Here is a 25,206-nt window from a genome sequence, read left to right as displayed (position 1 = left end):
TTCCCGAGGGAGGGATTCTTCGTCTGAGATGTCTTTCGCTCTATGTGCTAGTGTGCTGATGACGGTGTTTCGCTGTGACTTATGATGAAAACTGTTGCCATTGAGATAGAGGTCAGTGTAAGTAGGTTTCCTGTAGACGCTATGGCCGAGACTACCATCGGGCTTCCGGCGGATGAGAATGTCCAGGAATGGCAAGCATCCGTCCTTTTCAATCTCCATTGTGAACTTGATGTTACTATGTTGTTCATTAAGAAATTCTAGGAACAAATGCAGTGTCTTCTCCCCGTGAGGCCAGATGACAAACGTATCATCTACGAATCTATAAAAACATGACGGCTTGAAAGGTGTCAGTTCTAATGCTTTTTGCTCAAAATCTTCCATAAAGAAATTCGCAACTGCTGGTGAAAGTGGTGATCCCATGGCGACTCCATCCGTCTGTTCATAGTACTGTCCATGCATATATTTGTTTAGGCCACATGTATTTCAAAAGATTGATTTAAGATTCTGAGACCCTTCTCTGTAGAATCTCTTTGAATCTCTCTAGATGTTTTCAAGTTTCACAAATATTTTTTCAGTCATCAAAAATTAAAAAACGTATTTTTTGTACTAATTTGGAAATTTTAATGATTGGTTCGTTCGGCCAACTATTTTTTTAACAAATATTTTTTTTATTTCCTTGAAGATGAGAAAACGGAAGAAATATTTTGTTCCCATAACAAATAAAATAAAAAGGAGACACATAGTATTATAGCTTTCACGTACAGTTTTACTAACGCTATAGGGAAAGTTTTAATAATAATTCCTTCACGCTGTAGTTTTAGTTTTAAGAGCATAAGAAATTATTCATCATCACACACAGAGACAGACATTATATATATATATATATATATATATATATATATATATATATATATATATATATATATATATATATATATATATATAGTATAATGTCTGTGTCTCTTTCTGTGTGTGCCCACCCTAATTTACATTTAGCCCCCCCTAAATTTCGAGGCTGGCTACGGGACTGATTCTGGCACGTGATAAACACGCACAATTTAGGTCATGTTTGACACGTCATTTTTGTTACCATTTTGGTACGTGATAAAGACGTTCCAAATTTTCAAAAGACGTCATTTTGAATTCGAACCCCCAAAAAAGACGTGTTAATGACGTGACTGTGCTACCTGGGAGGAAACTAAATACATAGAAGTTCGTCGGGTTGTTGTTGTTGTTGTTGAGTTTAACGTCCCTTTTCAGCAGCGAGGCTATATGAGACGTGGACCTACTGATTAACGTGGAATCCGAACCACATGAGCTCCCGCCGCTAATTGAACCCGGACCTCCCACGCCAAAAACGCGTACGCTAACCGCTTAGCTACGGAGGAGATCTAGAAGTGCGTCGGGATCGTAATACGGCAAATTATGGATGCGTTAAAATATCGAATACCACTTTTGATAAAGTGGATACTTTCAAATATCTAGGATCAATATTAAAAGACGAAAATCATATTCATGAAGAAATTAAATGTCGAGTAAAAGCAGGGAATTCATGTTATTATTCAGTTCAAAATCCCTTGTCGTCGCGAATTCTGTCGAGGAATTTGAAACTCAAATTCATAAAATGATAATCCTGCCTGTTGTTCTGTATGGTTGCGAACCATGGTCATTTACTCGGAAGGAAGAACATAGCTTGAAAGTAGGGATGGCCAAAATTTTCCGGAATCCGGATTCCGGAAATTTTGTTTTCCGGAATCGGAAAATTTACTTTCCGGAATTCGGAAAAATTCCGGAATTCAGAAAAATTCCGGATTTCGGAAAAATTCCGGAATCCAGAAAAATTCCGGAATTCGGAAAAATTCCGGAATTCAGAAAAATTCCGGATTTCGAAAAAAATCCGGAATTCGGAAAAATTCCGGAATCCAGAAAAATTCCGGAATTCGGAAAAATTCCGGATTTCGGAAAAAATCCGGAATTTAGAAAAAAATCGGAATTTTTCCGAAATCCGGAATTTTTCCGATTTTACTTTCCGGATTCCGGAAAGTAAAAATTCTGGAATTGGCCATCCCTAGCTAGTAGCTGTTAAAAGAGAAACACAATAATGAATATATATACTGTATTAGTTTCTTGTAGTTGGATATGTCTTTATCACTTACGTAGATAATTGCTACTGCAGTTATTTACTGTTTTATAAGGAAGGTCTTATTTTCACACACAAAAAAGTCGCCGGTATGTCTCAAACATTATCGCGTTCCCACCTGCAGCTGCTCCAAAGCACTGCAAACTACTTTTTAACCAGGCGAAAGGCAGTGGAGGAAAAGAAATCTCAACAAATATTCTAATAACATTCGCTTATTGTCAACATACCTACAGTGAGCGCAGAAAGTGTTCGTACACCGTGCATACTTTATATTGAAAACAGCTAGCATGAGAACGGGAGGTGGAAAATATATATACGTATAACCAGAATTAAGACTACACATTCATACATTTTATTTCTATATACAACAGAAAGGCCAAACAAACACAATCACTGTTTTGTTCAGAAGAAAAGAGAGAATTCCTTTTTTGTAAACGCAAAATGTCACCGTACATTTATGCTTGAATTAGTGCTTATAAAGTATATTACGTTATTTGATATTTTGTGGGATTACCCTGTGCGTTAATGATTGTCTGTAGTCTTCGTGGCATTGATTTCACCTATAGTAGTTCGTAGTTCTGTAGCTTCGGGACTGATTATGTCCCATTCTTCTTGAATAGCTTTTCTTAGGCCTTCTTTAGTAGAGACAGGGCCGGCGCGAGAGAGGGTCGAGCCGTGCCACTGCCCAGAGCGGCAAGTCTAATGGGCGGCAAAATTTGAAAAAGAAAAGAATACTATCAAAATATAATGCTTCGTAATAGGCTCACATGGAAAAATAAGATTGTGTTAACCTGAGAATGTAATTGAACTTACTTTACTCACATTCAAGAAAATACTCTCTCAGGAAATTCAGAGCACTCCTCCTCGTTTTCAATTATCAAACTACTAGCCACAGGTATCTCGTTCAATATTTCCCTTGCAGCAGTGTAGATAGGATTTTGAGCTAGAGTGCATAAGATTATCACGGTGTCTTTCTATATTTTTTTCTATTCAATAATGTTCTAAGGCTCCGCTCAAAGTATGCAAAAGGTACACTCCCACTTGAGACAGGCCGTTCTAGCCTGTAGCATCCAGGGGCGGATCCAGGACGGACTTCTGGGGGGGCGGTGGGTTGTAATACTGCTACTTAGAGCTACTTTTAAGAGCGTCAAAAAATAAACTATATATTTTATTTATATATAAAATAAAAAAAAGTTTCCTCTTCTGGGGGGGCGATCGCCCGATTGCCCCCCTGGATCCGCCCCTGGTAGCATCTAGAGACATTTAGGTTCTAATAGCGAGTTTTTGACCAATTTACAAATTGTTCATTCCGAATATAGTAAATCGTACAGCGTATTATTTCTTGAGAAATGTCTCATTTTTTGTATAGCTAAAAAAAAGTTTATGACTTTTTTTTTCTGCGTCAGTTCAACGTTAGGCCATACTAAAGGAACATATTAGTAGTCTCACTTTAAAATCATAATCCACCACAAGATGGGAGAGCCGAATTGATGCTCTGACTCAGTTATCAAATATGGGAAGTTTATGATGCCTTACTTCAAATAAGTAATGACAATAGAACCGATAGAATGGTCGTCCACGATGCTCTGTGTATAGCAAACCAGCTGAGTTACTTTTCTTTCCTTTACTCACTCGTTGTCTGATATGACTTTAAAGCATTGATTCTCATGTGTTGGATGCAGTAGGATTTCTTGAAAATATATCTGGGTACTTTGAGAGGAGCAGAAATTATGCAAAGTTTAAATCTTACTTAGTTGATACGATGGACTTGGCATCAGCATTAGATACGGGTGATCCACTGATACGTAATACAGTGCAAGCTCGAAGTCGAAAGAAGAGACAGTTTCAGTACGAGGCAGAGGATGAAGCTACTGAAAACATCCACAAACAAGATACAAGATCGATTTTTATTACAAAGTTCTAGAAGTGATTGTGTTAGCTTTTAAGAGAAAGATTTGAGCAACTTAAACATCACAGCGAGTATTTCAATTTTCTTTGCGATAGAAGTAATCGTAAAGATATAGCCTACCACCTGAACTTTTTGTCTGAAAAGTGTACTAAACTTACCATCATTTTAACACACGAAGAATTGAAAGATATTAACCCCAGTGATTTGAAAGACAAACTGAAAGTGTTATCCACTATAATTAAGCCTGTGACAGTTCAAAAAAAAAAAAAAAAAAAAAAAAAAAAAAAAAAAAAAAAATAGGAACATGACTTTGCTCCCAATGTTAGTATTGCACGTAGAATTTTGTTAATCTTGCCTGTAACAGTGGCAAGTGGAGAAAGAAGTTTTTGGAAACTTAAGTTTATTAGAAACTATCTACACGCTTCTATGTCTGAAACACGCTTGAGTGGTCTAGCGACGATATCAATAGAACACAAATTGGCTAAAACATTGGACTACGTGATGTGATAAAGGAATTTGCTCATATCAAAGCAAGAAAAGTTTCTTTCAATTAAGGTATGTTAAATTTATGTATGTCTATTGTGTTTTAGTACATTATAAGGCTTAGGCTAATCACTTACATTTACCATAATTATCTGATTTACTGTACTATCTTCTTGCTCCATACTCTGTTGAAAACGCCTTTTGATATAAAATAAGCCTAAAAATTAAAATTCTTAGTCATGATTAAAGTATATTTTTAAAATTTTATTTTCTGTATGCGCTGCTCTATATTACAGATATACAGCGAAATCGAGCATACTGAATATTGTGTCAGTATAGAGTCGTTTAAATATTACGTAAACATTCCAGAAAGGTAGTTCTTTTTTTTTTTTTTTTTTGTTTACTTTTCCATTTTATACATGTTTTTAAATGACACTTGAACGTTATCTGTCAAAATAAGGTTTGCGGATTAAAGGGGCGGCATGTGAAAGCACCGCCTAAGGCGGCAAAATTGCTAGCGCCGGCCCTGAGTAGAGAAGCTGTGCCTTCTGATTGTTGTCTCCAGAACAGACCATAGATGTTCTATGGGGTTCATATCTGGGGATTGGGGAGGTGTGCGAAGCTGTTTCAAGGTATTATAGAGTAGCCACAATCGAGTATTTTCCGCTGTATGTTTGGAGTCGTTGTCTTGCTGAACAATAAATTGTTTTCAAGAACCATCTTCTGCGCACTAGTATGGAGATTTTCCTTTAATATGTTAATATACACTTTGTGGATCATCACTCCATCGATAAGGTGGAGACGACCCACTCCTGAGGCACTCATACAACCCCAGACGAGCACGGACCCTCCTCCGTGTCTTACTTTAGGGACGAGATTTTGAGGATTCATCTCTGTATTCACCTTGCGCCATACAATACGCCTCCCATTGGACTCGATAAAGTTAAATTTACTTTCGTCCGAAAATATGACCCTATTCCAGAAAGAAGCCTGATCCCTTATCTTTATACTCTTTTTCAAACTTTAGTCTCTTTATACGATTTGTCTTGTTCACCCAGAACATTTTCCTGGCTATCCGACCATGATACCTTGCAAATATTCCGCACTGTACTGGCTGATACTTTAACACCGCGTGTTTCCAGATCCGTTGCCAATTGCACAGCACTATTTTTTGGAACATTTTTTCTTTCCCTAATAATGTAACGTTTATCTTGTTCACTCAACACTCTTGGTCTTCCAGTTTTTTTTTTTTTTTTTTTTTCGCACAGTGATAGAAACATTATACATCGCAATTATTGTTTGTACTGTTGAACGAGGCCTGTCTGCAAGGTTTGCTATCTTTCTCAAAGACTTACCCTTCTTATGCAATTTAATAATTACTTTTCTTGTCTCCTCCTTTGTTTCTGTTCGGTTGCTTCCCACTTTGACAGCCCACCGTGCAGTTTTTTCACTTCTATTCACAACTAAACTCATTCTGTTACTCGTCATGCTATACAGAGGTGTATACCCAGGTGAATACTAGTGAACCCCAGTTGTGGTATCTTTGTTTCGTATTCGTACGTCAGGTGTACGATCACTTTTTGCGTCTACTCTATACACTTTCTACGGAATTTATTTACTTTCTGACCATTAAACTTGTCTTTGTGGTTCTTTATTGATATATTCATAAAGCTTAGTTTTCATTATTCATATTGTGTGTGTTATTACACTTCTTAAATTTTCTGTTTCTTTTTCGCAGGCATTCTCGTTTCAATAGCATAGGTGTACGAACACTTTCTGCGCTCACTGTATGTACAGTAAATACAAATTTATAATTTTTGACTTTACGAAGTGTACAATGTAATTGTTCAATAATTAACATAAGCAGGCATTCATTAATTTATATTAATATAATAATTAATAAAACTAATAAGCGGGTGATTGATGACTCAGTGGTAGAGTTTTCATCTATGGTATTCTAACCCAGGACATGTGGGTTTTCGATGGCTAATTTTGTGTTCGAAAATTTTCCCGGTGGAAGGCCTACCTTTCTTATATTTGTTCCATCATCACTCATTAACGAATTTAATTTATCAAAACTCTATAGCCATATATTCATTCTGTCCGTCAGTGAAGCAAACAGTCTCAAGAACTATCTGATGGATTACCAATCAATTTTGGCCGTGATGTACAGAGTCAATAGTTAAGAATCGAGTTCCCTGATAAATGTAATATTCAAACCGGAAGCGGTACAAATTAACCATTTCCGGTTTTAACGTTAATCATTATATAGTAAATATGGTAATAGATAGCGAGAAGCGGTTTCCAGTAATCGACATATATATATAACATTCATGTATTTTAGATAGAATGTTACCCAATTTGTGCATCTGCTGAAAATAATGAGCTTAGGTATTTAGAGAGCATTTTCCGCTTTAGAGAACGTGTGCTTGGTAAATAATGTAGAGAATTAGCTGAGTCAGGCATGTAGCTAGAATATGGTAATAGGAAGGGGGGGGGGTCTGTCACGAAATACTGTGGTTATTTACCAGGGGCTCAATCATTCTAAACTATTCTATTGGCAACATATATTGGTTCGTTTAGCCAAGATTTCTAATAGGGGGATGATATGAAATACTGTGGTTACACACCAGAGGCTCGATCAATCTAAATATTTTACTGACAACATACCCATATTGATTGGTTAGGACAATAAAATGAGGATATATTAGTAAGTATTTTAATAAGAAGCTATGAAGAAATCTCGAGTAAAAGAATTTAAAAAAATATTGAAAAAGATATAGTTTTCCGAGGTCATTCGAACGGTGTCGAGAATTTTGCGTCTGGGAAATTTGCGCCCTACCTCAAGAACAGGGAAAATTGCGCCTGCGATGTACCTCCACCGGGAAGTTGAGCTCTGAGAAATAAAAGAACCTATTGGAGCTTACGCATTTGCTCGGAGGGGCTGACATTACAGCATAAACAATCCTCCCCCCACAACCATGCCATTTGTGATTTATTTTCATTGTGGCTATATAAGGGGAGAATAAACTTCAATATAAGCCAAAAGAACACAACGGATCAACGCAATCACTGCTTCTTCCAGAGATGATTTTGGGGGAACACTGGCCTCCCCAGAGCTCTCAGAGTGCCCCCTCGGAGGAGACCAAAATAATACGTCTATAATATAATAATAAATAGAATAGTACCAGCAGTGACCCCCCTCCGGAATACTAAGTGTGCCCCCCGGAAAATTTTTTTCTGAAAGAACGACTGAACGCAATTGTGTGTTTGAATTCCAGCAAGTAAACACACTGTACATAGTTTTCTTGATAATATTACTGAACTGATTTTACATTCACTTTACATTTTCTTTTCTATATTTTGTGTCCTGAAAAGCCAAACAACTCGCAAGGATTGTGAACAGAGATATCTGGGTAGAGCCAAACAGCCTTTTGTAGATTAAATTATACTCTTTGATTATATTAATAATTATATATCAGTCATTTATACTTTTTTGTAAATTTTGTAGTATAATGAAAAATTGTATTTGTATGGATTGTCCTTTAGTGAACTAAAATTGTATTTTTTTCATTTGTTCGGAATATTATAACGGATGGAGTAACTCACTGAGACGATGATAGGCAAGCCTAGTTCAAGTGTGAGTGGAAGTTACTTTACACAATACAAAAATAAGTTGAATTGTAGGGTGCTAACATCCCAGTGCAAATATATAGCCGGCGCATTTTCCCCTCTTTTTGGGGTAGGGCGCAAACATCCCAGTGCAAATATATTGCGAGCGCATTTTTTCCTATTTTTGTGGTAGGGCGCAAATTTCCTGGGCGCAAAATTCTCTCATTCAAGGAAAATATAATGTCCGTGAAGTTGACAAGCCACTTATGTCAGACTCCATTTCGACTTTAAACGTCGCTAGTGCTACGTTAGTGTTCGATAGTGACGCAAATCGTTAGTACTTCACAGATAACGTGTGCTTTTTAAATAATGGATATAGGTCTTCTAACTGCATGCCAACACGCCCACTTCTAAGAATCATCTCAAAAATGAGGTTAACCGTTAGAGCAAGTAAGTGCTCATTAGTGCCATTAACATTAATGCCTCCATCGTACGGCCCTTTGAGTAATGATAATAGCACGCTCTTTGCTAGTCTCAATGCGTCCCTATATTCTCGCGAACATTCTGACGTGCCCAAGTTAGTTACTTTTTTTTTTTTTTTTTTTTTGCAACTATTGTTTATCTGTTATTGTTTATTGCTAGTCTGCAGAGTAGTCCTTACATTAATATGCCATTGTCCTTGATAATCATTGCGTATTTACAAGCAGTTTGTTATTACTGTTAGAAGATATCAAAAAACAACAGATAAAATCTACTACTTAACGGTTCACATTTTTCTTTTACAGTACATAAACGATTAATAATAATAATAATAATAATAATAATAATAATAATAATAATAATAATAATAATAATAATAATAATAATAATAATAATAATAATAATGACTATTCCAGCATAAAAGTTATCAATTGCATCCCACTGGCAACAAGCGACGCATATTTTAACTTCACAAAAATTAGTTTCTCACGATTTTCTGGAAAACTACGTATGATAACATCTTCAATATGTCAAGTTGTTTATCTCAGTGTGATATATGTCTTACCTCTGGACAATATCACAGTAAAACAAAAATTAAATATTAGAAGTACATCGTACTTTTGGACTACATCTCATTAACCATGGGAAGATTGAGTAGTGTATACTTTAGGATGTAAGTTTCAGCTTAACTTGCATCATACATTCTTAGGATTACAAAAAGGAAATTTGTTCGTTTGCGTTTGAACAAAATTCTTAGGATTACAAAAAGAAAAAATATTTTTTCCGAATTCCGGAATTTTTCCGAAATCCGGATTTTTTCCGAATTCCGGAATTTTTCCGAATTCCGGATTTTTTCTAAATTCCGGAATTTTTCTAAATTCCGGAATTTTTCTAAATTCCGGAATTTTTCTAAATTCCGGAATTTTTCTAAATTCCGGATTTTTTCCGAAATCCGGAATTTTTCCGAATTCCGGATTTTTTCTAAATTCCGGAATTTTTCTAAATTCCGGATTTTTTCCGAAATCCGGATTTTTTCCGAATTCCGGAATTTTCCGATTTTACTTTCCGGATTCCGGAAAGTAAAAATTCCGGAATTGGCCATCCCTGCTTGAAAGTATTTGAGAACAAGATTCTGAGACGAATATTCGTACTCAAGAGAAACGGGAATGGGGAATGGCGGAAACTTCGTAACGAGGAAGTACATAATTTATACGTTTTACCCAACATTGTTAGAGTCATCAAATCTAGAAGGCTCAGGTGGGCAGGTTATGTAGACAGGATGGAAAAAAGAGTAACGCTTTCAAAATCTTAACTGGAAGACCAAATGGAAAACGACAATTAGGAAGACCTAGTCGCAAATGGAAGGAGAATATTAAGATGGATCTAGCAGAAATAGGTATTCAAAGTAGAAACTGGATCCGATTGGCTAAGGATAGAAGTCAATGGAAGGCTTTTCTGAACGCGGCATTGAACCTTCGGGTTCCATAGGCCATAGAGTTAGTTAGTTAACTAAATCTATTAACATTAAGCAATAACTTCAGCAACATTAAGCTAAAACGTACTTTAAAGACTACTGTTCTTATATTACTCTTCGCTTCATTTAATTATATTTAAAACTTGAAGGATCACAAGGGAATTATTCTGATTAATTGACTTTTGTGTAAACAATGTTTTTGCTCACAAGCTGTTAACGGCACTAAAATGCAGATTATTATTATTATACTATAATTAGTCATGTATATATAGTTTCGATTTTCTCATGATTAAATATTTAGTGTTGTCGACTTCTACATGGGAGACCCAAGGTTCAATAAGTGTTTCTTCCAGACCTGTTTTTTGGGGGCACTGCCCCCCCCCGAGCTCTGAGAGTGCCCCTCCGGAGTAGATCAAAGTAATACGTCTATAATATAATAATAAATATAATATTATCAGCAGTGCTCCCCGGATTACTAAGTGCCCCCCCCCCCCCGGAACATTGTTTTTGAAAGAAACACTGGGTTCAATTCCAGATGTTTTCCAAATTTGAACACATTATGGTGTTTGGATTCCATCTAACCGGCTCAGAATTAGATCCATGTCTTATATAACTTCAGTATTTAAAAGAGACACAAAACCCAAACAATAATAATTAAAAAATACTGTATGAACAATTAAAGAATAGGCTATTATCTAATAGATCATTAAAACTGTTTTAAGTGATTCTCTGATGGACATAAACTTCTTAAACTCTGCAATACTGAAAAAATAAAATGAAATATCTTTATGTCTCACACTTATGCTGGCTAAGCTAATGGAGACGATATTGATGAAAAATTAATGAAATGGTGGAATATAGAAAGTAGGAGGAAACGGGAGAATCCTGAGAAACCCACGCACACGGTGTTTGTTCACCACAAAGTTGGCTGAAGAGCCAAGGACCCCATGCACCAGAGGTGAACGCTATACGACTGAGCCACTGCGGCCCTCTCTATAATACCATTAGCGTTTAAGAAAAACAGAAAGAAGAAAGAAAGAAAGAAAAAATAGAAATAAAAAAAGTTCAAAAATGAGACTTACACCAGTAGAACTCATTGGAATGAATAAAATTATATTATATATATTACTGAAAAAAGTCCATGTGTATTTTCGAGAAAATCGAGAAAAATCTACTTTCTTTCTTTTCTTTTTTTCTTTTCTTTTCTTTCTTTCTTTTTTCTTTCTTTTCTTTTCTTTTCTTTTCTTTTTTTGAAAATCTAAAAATTGATGCTGTGCGATAACCTATTAAGACGAAACTGCCAATAAAGTATACATTCATAAGGTTTTTCATTATGATACGACAAACACAATTATACACAGTATGATTAGTGAGATATGATAAAAACTTGAAACTCTAATTTTTGTTTTTCTATAATGTTGCCCTTACGTAAGGCATACAACAATCAATAGATCACATCCTGTTGAACAAAATGAAATGATTGAGGATAAATTCTGATGTTTTGCAGAAAATTAAGAAAGAAAAACTATTTTTTTTGTCGCAGTAAAAAAATATTGTCCTTTGCCAATGTGATGTTGTTGAAAGTTTCTGTTCTGCTGGAATACATTATTTATCAACTGTAGGGATGCTCACGAGACGACACGACACAGAATTTTCCTGACAAAATTCGAGTTGAGACGGAGCTCTTCCAATAGAGGAATACATTTTTCGAGTCGAGACATCACTTCTGCAGCATATTTTCGAGACGAGACAGCCTCAAATCTTGTTTCGTGTGCATCCCTTACTTCCTGCTTATACTCTATATCAGGGTTTCTCAACCTGGGGGTCCCGAGATGGTTTCGCGAAGATAAGTGAAAGAGATAAATATAATTAAAATCTAATACCGGAAAATATTTTTAAATATTATTTTGTTCTGATGTGCATATTTCAATTTTTGTACATACCGTTAAGAACAACAAAAATAGATTTACTAAACATTTTCAACAGGTGCAGAGTTGTTTAGAAATTAATTTAAATGAAATTGGTATGATATGAAATTAATTATAACTGCATATTGAAATACCATAAAAATACAATTGCAACAAAACCTGCATATTGAAATACAATTAAAATTGAAAGCTAATGAAATACCTAAGTATGGTACGATTTCACTAGTGCGTCAATGTCCGGTTCTATCTCCGTGACGTACATTATTAAGTCATATAAAACACTCAATGGCTTTTTTAAAACAACTGTCCAAGATTTTTTAACCAAAATTAGAAATCACTATTTTTTATCATATGACTCAAAATTAAGGAAATTATAAAGTTTTAAAATTTTCAAACAGTCTCCATTATTGAACAGGATGACGGATCAGATTCGATATTTGTAATATGAATGAACTGGCCAAATTTGGTTTTAATCAACTCGCTTTTGGGGAAGTTACTGTATCCACTATATACAAGAAATGTATACTACTATAAAAATAGATGGATATCGTGAGATCTCCGTAATAGGTACCGGTATATTAAAAATTCCACAGAAGCTTATTACAAATCAGATATTAATACATATAATAATAGTAATACATATAATAATAACAGTGACGTTAATGTTATTTGCCGGAGGAAGTCAACTAAGTGCAAATTACGTCAATACAAATGAACTCCATATAAGTATTCTACATTCTAATTGCAGACTAAAACTAACATTTAATTTGAAAAGTATCTAATAACATTAAATGAAAGGAGTTTATGATTCTTAGTCCATTTCTTTTTCAAATATTTTGCGGTGTAATACTTGTTAGTTATATTTCATACAATATGAACTTACGGCAAACAATATCGTGGCCATAGATTCTTTCGTACTTCCTAATGAAATGAAATTAAATGAAATCTTTAAGTTTCACGTCCCTAGATTATACCCTGTAAGCTGAAGGAGGTTGATAACCAATGAAAGTGAATGGTTGTGAATGGAATTGATGGAATAAGCACGTGAAACAAATAAGAAAACTTTTGAGAAAACCACATACACGATGCTGTTTACTTCAAACTCAGCTGGGATCGCACAAGGAACCCCACGCACCAGAGGTGAGTTTTTGTTCTTCTAGCATTTAATGCCTTTATTCCAGTAACATTTTCACAATTTTCTTCCATTTATCACTTTCTTCCTTAACCTAGAGGATTAATTGCTGGACTTTACACTAAATATTTAATTTTCATTTCGAATTATTTGCACAAAACCAGAATTAAATTTGGTCGTTGAGTGAGCAACTAAAAAAAAAAATGCTTTGGGAACCACCAACTAAAGTTTAAACGTTACAGAATTCAATGAAAATCATGACCATCAATTAAATTATTAGTTTCAGTGACAGGGTATATAAAATAATCTACGTGTAAAAATATAGCTCTATAATATATTCACGCTATGTAAACACAACTGTTTCTATTAATATGCTTTTTTTGTTTGTTTGAAACATAGTTGTACTGCTACTGAAGACAGCAGAAATATAAAGATCTGCTTTTGCATATGAATAACAGATGTTTGTTTTACTGAAACTACTTCCCACCAGTTTTAGTTTTTTCTTCTTTCTTTTCTTTCAATTCAAACTTTTTTTTTTTTAAATAGGGTCTATATATAAAGAGGTAACAACGTTTTGCAAGGTCTATAACTTTTGTTTGGAAAGTTTTTTTGTTCGCTTTCAAAGTTTGCAAATAGGGGAAGCAATGTCGGTTCTTCCTCGAATCTAATTTTCTTCAAACTTTGTACCCTTTGGAACCTGGACTTACTTCTTCCGTTTTTGAGCTATACAAAGCAATCTCCACCCCTCGTAATTTAGGGGGATTTTCAAAAACACTTTTCAATTTCAAATCCTGCCCTAGCATTGCGGATTTCCAAACCGCGCCTCAATCTTTTCATCAAAACAATCATCCGTCGCCGCTAAGTTAAACCAAGTGTTCAACCTACGCTGAAATTTCTCACCACCCCTCCTTCTCCTCTCTCTCGTCACACCTTCCCCCTTGCGCGTTCAAGTTTTCCCACAATGCATCACCAACACAAACAACACTTCTACAACGCGCACTCACCTCATTATCTCTTTCTGGCAGACAAGTGCGCCGGCTGGGTCGAACCTACTTTGCAAGACAATCAACGAACTGGTTGCAGAAGCTGTGAGGCTTTAGGACTAACATGGCGGCAAGCCGCAAGCAGGTGTGAGACACGGGATCCAGCTCAGCAGGCATTCACGACAGGGGGAGATGGAAGCCCGTTGCAAAGTTTACAACAACAGGGAACGCCGGTTGGCTAAGATGCTGCGCGGGGGCCGGGCATGCTCAGTGGAGCTTGTAAACAGTGGATACACACAGCATTCCGGCCAATCAGCGCGCGCGACACTCCCTGAGAGAGGTGGGTTCGGGATGACGTAAATATTTCTGACAAATATACATGATGTTTTTGTTAATACGAACTCCGAGTGCTGAGGCTGTTGCTACTGAATCGAGAGGCGTGTTTTCATCAAACGAAAAAAAATAGTTTGGGAAGTTTTCGCGAGAGTGTACACAAACCGTGCGGCAAGCCAGTGTCACGTTTCCGCCCTGGACGAGACGGGCACCACGGACAACATTCACGGGATGTGCAGCAACGAGAATCAGACTCGGCTAACGCCAGTGACCCCCAGTGCTATTATCCCTTATCCGTTTGCTGCTCTCAAACATCTTAATGAGGCAGGGCCCACAGTTTCAATGGCCGCACCGACATTGATACCACAAGCTACTTTGGACCATTATCGACTTCAACTGTACAATTATGCGATGGCAGAACGCTTGCGATATACACATCCGGCTCTTCTTACTACTCATTATCCAGGTCCATTACAAGTCAGACCACAAGATTTTCCGCTGTATCCGTACGCTAAATTTGATCCTCGGCTATATCGATCTCCGGAAGAACCAAAACCTCAACACAGTTATATCGGTTTAATAGCAATGGCTATCCTAAGTTCTCCAGAAAAGAAATTAGTGCTGTCGGACATTTATCAATATATTTTGGACAATTATCCGTACTTTAGAACTCGAGGACCAGGTTGGAGAAATAGCATACGGCATAATTTGTCTTTAAATGACTGTTTTATAAAAGCGGGTCGCAGTGCAAATGGTAAAGGACATTATTGGGCCATTCATCCTGCGAACATCGAAGACTTCAAAAAAGGTGATTTTCGACGTCGAAAGGCGCAAAGAAAAGTACGGAAGCATATGGGACTTGCTGTGGATGAAGATGATTCACCTAGCCCACCTCCTCCCGTGTCCCCACCTGGATGGGCAGGCACAGGTCATCAATCACCATCACCATCATCGTCGTCGACGCTTACTCTTGCCGCAGATGAAGGACCAAGAAAGCGACAATTCGATGTGGCTAGTCTTTTAGCTCCTGATGAAGACGTAAAAAATCGCGAATCGATCGAAACACCCGCTAAAATCGCGCGGCTTCACAGTGACGAGGAAGATATAGATGTTGTTAGTGAAGATAAAGACGATGAAGAGGATCGAACTCAGGACGCGAGACGGACTGATAGTGAATGCAGTGATCAAAGCGATGGACAGTCTTTGATGGCGCCATTTTTTAAGCGTGAACCAACATTGAACGGAGCATGGCCGGGAAGTGTTCCATTCACTCATCCTTCTTCATTGTTGGCGACGGCGAGGGCCGCTCCAGCGTTTCCAGCCACGTTCTCATCGATGGAACAACTAAGCCGCTATTACGAACACCTCGCTCAGAATGTCCGAAAATCCAGGGAGGCGACGAGGATCGAACCTGGAATGTGTCCCGATACCTCAGGAAAGGACTAAAAGAAAGGTGATTTTTTTCTTAGTTATTTATAATAATCTTTATTATTCGTAAACATGTTTGATATTACGAACTTAAAGAAACTAATTTTATTTGTAAATCATGCCTTTGTGGTGCCAAAGAATGTTTCTGGTGACTGACACTATTTCCCATGTGATCTACTCTCTGGTTTATACATAGCTTTTAGTCATTTACCTCATGTTTAATTTTAAAATATTAACATTTTATGAAATTCATTATGATTAAATTATCTTCATATTTTAAAACAAGCATTTATACGCCGCTAAATTAAAGAAAAATGAATATTTTTGATAAGTTGAAGTTTTCCATTTTGAGACAGATTTTAAGATCATTATAAAATTAATGTAAAAAAAGAGCTTGCTTTGGTTACTATTCTAGAAATTGGATTATAACTTTTTGTTATACATTGCCTTCGTAATTTATTTAGAATTATATCGAAATATAGTCCCTATTATTATTTAGATAAGAATAATAGTTTTTTTCTGAAAATTTAACTTGAAGTCTTGCCTTATTTGCATTGTACTGTAGAATAAATTAAATTTCAACGGATGTCATGGAATAGTTATATATATTACTTACATGATAAATTGTGAACAAAAGAAGAAATTCTCCATTGCAAGAATCCTGGCAAAAATTCCATACATTTATGTTACTACATGGAGCAATGTTTTTCGTGGGTTAGGCTTCAATAATTAGTTACAGAGAGTTCAGTTAACGTTGTTCAGTTACATCAAAATAATAATATTAATAATTTTCAGAAGATAGAGGTATTTTAATAAATATAATACCGATGGGGAACATAATAATGAAGGACTATATTTCAAGTTCGACGTAGGTTTAAAATTTTTAATTTTTAAGCAGAAATACAAGAAGATGCTTATGAAAACATTATTCGTAAACATCTTTTACTGGTGCCAAATTGCATCTTCTTTTATCAGAAGTCATATGGGAAGATTATGACAATGTTAAATATTATTTGATTGTGTTTTATCTCCTAACTTTTATTCTTCTAAATATTATGCTTCTTCTTACATCAGAGAAACGTAATGATCTTGATTTTTAGCAGAGTTTTTTATTTATCAAAGTAGTCTTCGTTATTTCACATATTGACATTTCTTAACTTTGTGCAAGAAGATATTTTCTTTTATACAATCCAAAACGAAAAGATGGTCAAAGCTTTTCTTTTAAGAGATGCACTGTAAAAATTATGGACTATAAAAGCAGCACACGTATGAAAGTCGGTCCCCTAACTCTTCTTCAAAATTGTATATCTTGTATAATTATTTTCTACTTAAGTTCTCAGTAAATCTTAATTTCATCGCACATTTTGTATCTATGAGAGCATGTTCTGGATTAATGTATCTTGAAATCCAATCAGTAGTTTTAGTGCTTTTATTTTCACACATCCTATATTTGTCACTCCTATTAGAAAATATCTCCCTTACCTATGTAACTCATTTTCTATTTTTGCGGAATATTTTTAACATTAATCTCTCCATAGATTGTTATGCAGTTTGTAAATGACAAGTACCGTTTTATTTTATTTTTAAGTGTCATTTCTCTGATCCATATGTAAAAGTGTAAAATCACTGAAAAATTTTCGCTTCAGATATTCTATTTTTTGCTTTTAATATGAAGTTATTGCTTCCGAATTGGTTTCAGCTTAGTTTAATGTTACTATCCATAGCAATATTCAAACTCAGGCAGATCTACTTATTCAATTCTTCTATCTCTCTATTTCAATGTAGGCCTGTATAAGAATCAGAAAAAATATGTGCATACAAATAGGAAATGCGTTATTGGCATCTCAGACGTCTTTATGTTTAAGAGAAAATTTATGATCATCCTTTCTGTCGCAGCATTCCTTTATTAGTAGTATTATTATTGGAAACACAGCATATCAAACTTAATATAGCATAATTTATCTTATAATGAAATTATTTGAGTAAGATACCAGAGTTATTAAATTAGAGAAATATAAGTATGATAGATCTATATATATATTTAAATATCATTTTTTTTCCTTTCAATGTTTGCTTCATTAATTTTGTTTTATATATATATATATATATATATATATATATATATATATATATATATATATATATATATATATATATATTCCAATGTACAGTCATGCTCAAAAATTACATTTTTAACAAAATTGATACTACTCAAGATTTTAAAGTATGTCGAATAAATTCAGCTCGATTTTTTGCATCTTATAATGTGAAATATACATATATAAAAATGCATATAGCCTAAGTGAACTTCTGACAAGCATTTATATATTTTAAATAGGACAGAAGGTTGAGCACGAGTGTACACTTTTCAATTAACAAACAAATATGAATTGTGTGAGAAAGATTGAAATTTGCTACCACTTGTTTTAATGTTATAAGAATTTCTTATCATTGCAATTAAATTAATTAGTCTGAACGTTTGTTCGTGGTGTTTTGAAGCAGTTGTGATACAAATACAAAATGATCATTCAATTTTATTCAGAAATCAGCCAATTTTTTTGTTAAAAATATTTTTAACAAGATAATTGCACTTAAAAATCAAGTTTAAAAATACTCTAATGCCGGTAGTCAAATGGTTGTTTTGCATATTTAGAGAAAGTAGACAACTTGCTTTCGATGACACCTAATTTGTTGCTTTTTCATGTGTGTTCTTCAACTTAAACAAAAATTACTTTATAGGGTAAAATGTTCGACCTGCTTCATTCTGCAATAATTTTAGTTTGTTTCTCGATACTACAGCTCTCCATCAGAAATGACATCGTAATTCAAACTTTAGATTTTTTCTAAATTGTGCATATGTATTTAATAATATCTTATAATACAAGAAAGTGCAAGTTTATATTTCTCTAATAGTGGCAGGTTTATTACAGATAACTTCATTAGTAGATATTGGAATTGATTTAATTTACAAACATTTATCGAACGAATTAATCACTTGCTAGTTTACAAATAATTTTTGGATACTTTTGAACAAATACTTAAGCATTTATTCATTAGAATTTTAATGCTTTTTTCCTTTATAATTTCTATTTATTTTTTTTGACAAATTACCAGTGTCTATGGAATAATGAAATTTGGTATCTTACCAAAGACTTAGCGGAGGACCAAATACGATATTCTGGTCATCAAACAGACTTTTTTTTTATTTTGTTTTCTAAGGCTAGTTTGTTTAATTATGTTTTGCTATTTTCTTTTTCTCACATAGAGCGTAAATTGCATTAAATGTAAAATTGATGCAGTTTGAACTTTTGTCAGTTGATCATTTTTAATATTCGGAGTTCATATTATGTGAAACTTAATAAAGGAAAGTGAAATGCACATAGACCCCTAGGTTTTTTTGTGTCCGTGGTTCCGAGTTCGACTACCAGTGAGGGTAGTTCCCTCAGCGACATGTCTGAGTAGTAGCTAAGATTCTACTTTAAACAGTAAATACTGTCTCAAATAGTTTCGGTGTTTAAAAGGGACGATACGCCTCAATAAGCCAACCAGCCAAAAAAAAAAAAAAAAAAAAAAAAAAACAATATTATGCACAGAAGTTTTAGGCGATCTATATTACATAATTGAGACAAATGTATTGATGCATCTTGACATTTTTTTTAAATATCCGTAAGTACCGTGACGTTTCAGATCAATTTGGTTTCAGTAACTGGATAGGCTATGTGCTTTCGTCAAATTTATTTAAATTGAATGAAGAAAAATGTTTTATTTTTTCGTGCTTTTAAACGTGAGCTTTTAACACAAAATAGTTAGGAATATATTTCAAATAATTTTATTTGAATATCAGTTGGTCTAGCTTGATTATTCGAACAGCTATTTCAAAAATTCTTCATTCTTTGAATAATTGTCAGGGAATGGAAATGGTATGAAGAAAGTTTTATATATATTTGTACTGTAGAAAGACCCATTTAAATTGTATAAGCAAATATTGATGAAATCACTTGAGAATACTCTATTAAGATTTTATTGGGCTGTTTTCAAAAGATAATAAATAATAGAAAAAAGTGTTAAACTTTACAAAACGGGTTGCTCTATTTCACTATAAAAATTTTTAAAAGCTACAATATCTTTCTATTTCAATTCATATTTTAATTCCCTCTGGGGCCGCGGTGGCTCAGTGGTAGAGCGTTCACCTCTGGTGCTTGGGGTCCCGGGTTCGATCCCAGCCCCTGCCACGTGAACTTTGTGGTGGACAAACACCGTGCGCGTGGGTTTTCTCGGGGTTCTCCCGTTTCTTCCCACTTTCTTCATTCCACCATTTCATTCATTACTCATCATCACCGTCTCCTTTAGCCTAACCGAAGTTCTGTAGCAAAAAAATCGTTTATCGCAAAATTTAATGAAGGTTTATTAACTTAAAAGCACGCTGATCAATTTATTATCCATTAATAGAGGTTTTATTATGAAATTTCTTTTAAGATTCTTAGCTTTCATGTTTCTAAATATTTATTATCAAACAATTTATTCTAACTTTGTTTACGCTGAATTCACTTCCTGATTTGATTGATACGTTAGTCTGCATCAAAAATCACAAATTATGTCTTGAGAAACATTTATTAATTTGTTTTCTGAAGTTTAGCGTCCCTTTTCAGCACTGAGACTATATGAGACGTTAACCAATAGCTTAAGGTGGAATCCGACCCACAGAAATGAATTCACCGCTCTTCCACTGGGAATAGAACTCAGGGCCATGTGAATCAGAAGCGTGCATTTGCCATTAGGCCGGAAGAGCGCACTCTTTGAAAACGTGCTTTGAGATATGAAAATACGGCTATGGTTGAAAAGTGTAAAATTACTATGCTTCTCTTGGTGTTTTCTTTTAAATAATAGAGAATACTTTTTACTGATGTCACACCTCTACTGTGTTAATTGACTATTGACTAAGTTTTTCATATGCTCTGAACTCAGAAGAGAAAGAGCTGGTCATCCTAACCTACTCTCTTGGCACAGTAGCTCTGCCTAGATCTGCTGTGATTAGAAAAATGGCTTAGAAATACTACCTATCAGGTAGAAGACGCGTATAAATACGTGAGCTTGTGTTCTGTCATATAGCAGTTCTATGTGTGCGCGTAAATAGTAACTATACAATTAGATAATAAATCTTGCATTCCACATGAATATTTAAATTGGTATCATGTTCAGAAACACAGAGCTATAGATGGGTGAGAGTGGATTTTGAATTTATTCATTTACGGTATTCACGTAGTGTTCCAAACTAGGGAGAAACAAGAAACCTGCTTAGAAGAAAAATACAATATTATCTTATTGAAATTACATGATAATAATAATAATAATAATAATAATAATAATAATAATAATAATAATAATAATAATAATAATAATAATAATAATAATAATAAAGTATTCTGACATCATTGACAAGTCGCTGCAAGTTCGTAATATAAATATATTCCATGTACTACCTTTACGATCCGTACTAACCTTTTCGTCTTCACGTAGAAGATACCCTTTTAACGATGTTGAATACCTGGGACATTTTTTTTTTTTAATGAATGAAGAAGTATTATTCTTTTTCTTAGAAATGAATTGAAATTTTAATGGTTAGACTTTACTGACTTCTGCAAGTTTAGTTAAATGTTTCTTGCTTGTCAAAATACACCTTTGAATAGCTACTTCCCGTATAAAACAATGGGCTAAACATCAGAGATGGCACAAGCATCCTTAATAATGTGCATGAATTGTCCTCTTGCAACCTCCCTTCTTTTCCTTCCATAATACATCCTCTCGCGTCCAATAGGATACAATTTCTTATCAAATAATGCCATAGTTCCCAGTAATACTTAGGAATATTGTAGATAAAGGTAACAAGTTACGTTCAGAGAATAATTACTGCGGAGACGCTTGTAAGCATGATATTTGTCGTTATGATCTGAACCACAAGAGCTCCGACCGGAAATCGAAACCAGGTCTTTTCTGTTCTACATATGATTGATAATCAAATATATATTTACAGCTTTGTTTCTCCAATCTGTATATCTGGAAATTATTTTACTATCTTAGTATTGTAATATTTATAGAAGCTCATTCACTTCTACTCTTTTGCTCTCATAAATAAGTAAGTAAATAAAAGTAAAGAATTATATCTTTGAAAAAATAAAATCTTTCAGTTTTACATCCAACGTTTATGCCATGTAGATTAAAGGAAACGGTGATGATGAAAATGAATGAAACTGTGGAATGAATAAGGTGTGAGGAAGTTGGAGAAAGCCCAGTTAACGTTAGCATTGGGCTCGAACAAGGGACTCAACGCCCTATCACTGAGCCATCCTGTCCCTTAAATCCTTGCATAAGGCACATGAAGTATAGGGTCTATAATAAAGTGCATTGATACATCAGTATATTATACATAATTTAACTTAAAATTCTAAATATAGCCTATGTTAATATTAATATTAATATTAAATTCATTATGGTATCACACATTTTAATCATTATACTTTATCAGAAACTTCTCTTTCTTAAACTTTCGGACACTTTTGATGCCAGAAATATTGAATAAAAAACAGCAATAAGTACTAAACTCTCATAAGCTATGGAACAAGTTAAACTAGAAGCGAGATCATCTCATCGGTTCTCAGTGCCGTTATGTCTGTCTCTCAAGAATGGAGTTTGACACTCCTTAAGCCAAGTAGCTTTCTGGTGCCTTCACGGATGAATATCGGAAATTTTGTGTATCCTCTGGGAATCGAGACCAGGAATGTGTGCAGACCATAAAAATATTACCCACTGTATTTTCGATTAAATTTCTACCATGACAGAATTATTTGCAAGGAAAGATAAATAGAAAAAGTGCCATCAATTATTTTACTTAACTCTTAAACGTAAAAGATAGAGAACTAAGACAAACTCTTAAATACAGAACAATACTTAAAATAATAACTGCTAAATACGATTCATCTTTTTAATTTGGTTGCTTTGGTTGCTTATTTAAATTTATATTTCATATTATAACGCGTAGAAGGTTAATAGAAGGAAGTTTGAATCAATAAAGGTTTGAAAAGAGGAAGGAAAGTTTGAAGGAAGTCTACCAATTAACAATCGAACCTAGGACCATGCGCGTAACCCGATCATAATTATCTAGTTGATATCCGTAACATCACAATTCTGGAAGTTATACATCATTGCAATTTGAAGTAATATTTTGTTAATCCACATATTATCATAATATTTACAACAATTTGCTCAGTGACGTAACAAAGGGAGGGGTAAAACGGGGCTTGTGTTTCCGGGAACCAGATTGGGGGGCGAAAGCTGGGCAAATATTTATAAGACAAGGAAAGAAGTTTTAGCAAACTAAAGATCGTAAAACATTACCTCAGAAACTTAACAGAACAACAACGACTCACCAATCGTAGGATCATATAGGCTTACATAGAGCATAAGTTAGCTTCAAAGCTATCTTTTGAGGACATTGTTAAAACCTTTCAGCCAAAAGACCCACAAGGTTAAATTTTAGTTCCAGTTTTTGTGTTTTCATTTAACTTATCTACATCGATTTAAGAGATTTGCAAAATGTTCGAGTATAATACTCGAGACAACAGCTTGACTGTTTGTCATAATTAAATATTCTATTCTAAAGCAACATACTGTTGATAGATTCTACACATATGAACATCCCGATACAATTCCAAAAACACTGCGATTTGTAGTTATTATGATAAGACTATAAGAATATGTCAAGTATGAAACTCTTAGCTTATTTGGCAATCAAATACTAATTAGTTTGTTGTACTAAAAATTAAATTATGTACTGCAATTTTGAAGTCACTTGAAGAAAAAATGGGATAGGAGAATTACTGTGTGATGTCAAAATCAGGATTAGTTGGAAAGCGTTTTGGTTTGATTGATCAGGGATGGGGGAGGCAAATAAAGCGTTTCTAGGAAGCGTTTGAACTCATGTATTCTTCATTTGACCACTTAACAGTTTTTTTTTCGGATATGTTAAACTTTAGTTTCTAACTATTCAAAGCAAGCAGGTTATCACGGTTGAACTAGATTTTAAAAAAATAGTCTACACCAAAAGCAAGCGTGTTAATCATTTAATCATTCGATTTGTCGGGAACATTCTTCACTTTCATTGCTGACAATAGTTGTCTATTACCTACAACACTTGTATTCTGTTTTTTTTTTTTTTTTTTTTTTTTTTTTTTTTTTTTTTTTAAGGACATCATTCATCCCTAGGAAAATGAAAATTAAATTTCTAGTTTAAGTCTCAAGATTATGCCTTTCCGGTTAAAGGATATAGGTGATTAATGAAACTTAATGATTGTGAAACAATTCGTGGAATCAGAATGTGGATGAAACGAGAGAACCTCGAGAAAAGTCGAAGATGCGATAGACCCCACCACAAACTTACTTGACCTGGGATCGAATCAGGGTCCCTTGCACGTGAGGTGAGAGCTCTAACACTGAGCCACTGTGCGCCTTCTTAAATTTTAGAAATAAATATGAAAAACGTGTATATTACTGTAGGTAGAAAGAAGAATACAGTGCACGGTGGATCGCGTAACCATCATGATAAGGATTAAATTCCACATAAATTTACCTTCCACAGTATTTCATACTTTTACCTTTATATTTACCTTTGAGCGGAATAATTTAGTTTGGAACTTATTCCTAAATTTTATTTCAGTTCACTGGTGAAATTTTCTAAAAAGAGTTAATTATACTCATTTTCTGAAATACATAGGTCCAAGTAAAGAATATGGCAGCAAACAAGATAGATTGGTTGCGCACAATGTCAGAGACAGCAAGAAAATACAAATCGACGTCCTCGGAACGAAATGTTAAAATATGCTGTTTGTGTTAAAAAGGTATCATTCAATCTAACAGAATAGCCTATATCAAGATGCACATACGTAGCATTATGCCAAATAAAAAGTACCGTATCTAGCAAATCCTCTGTTAGTACCTAGGTAGAAATATTGATAGTGTTAGAAAATTAAACATTAAACAACCTAATCAGTAGTTAACGCAAAAGTTGTCTACATCTTATCTTGATTGAAACGGACTGAGACGCTAATCAAAATTATAGTTTCATAGAGTATTGTAAATACGCAGATGATTAATTGCCCCTAGCAACTGCACCTACAATACTAGGATTTGCACTTCTACCATAGGAATGGTCAAGTTAAATTTTACATTTATGGAAAGGAAGAAACAATGTAGAGTCCGGAATAAAGTTGTGATCAATTGCCATAAGGCTGGCTACCTCTGAAAAACCAAT

General features: G+C 34.5%; 1 protein-coding gene across 1 annotated transcript; it reads left to right on the top strand.

The window, feature by feature from the left end:
* The first annotated feature begins 14,627 nt into the window (after window positions 1–14,627).
* Window positions 14,628–17,901, top strand: fd102C (forkhead domain 102C). Its single transcript, XM_081732874.1, has one exon. The coding sequence runs from the start codon at window positions 14,706–14,708 to the stop codon at window positions 15,918–15,920; it is 1,215 nt and encodes a 404-aa protein (XP_081589000.1). The 5' UTR covers window positions 14,628–14,705; the 3' UTR covers window positions 15,921–17,901.
* Window positions 17,902–25,206: the final 7,305 nt, after the last annotated feature.

The sequence above is a fragment of the Thermobia domestica genome, chromosome 12 (assembly GCF_964235325.1).
Source record: "Thermobia domestica chromosome 12, izTheDome1.hap1.1, whole genome shotgun sequence".
Classification (NCBI taxonomy): domain Eukaryota; kingdom Metazoa; phylum Arthropoda; class Insecta; order Zygentoma; family Lepismatidae; genus Thermobia; species Thermobia domestica.
Note: the sequence above shows the minus strand (reverse complement) of the source record. Positions and strands in the feature narration are given on the sequence as shown.

Excerpts from the sequence above, each read along its gene's own strand:
- fd102C (XM_081732874.1), top strand. The coding sequence starts at position 14,706 with ATGTGCAGCAACGAGAATCAGACTCGGCTAACGCCAGTGACCCCCAGT.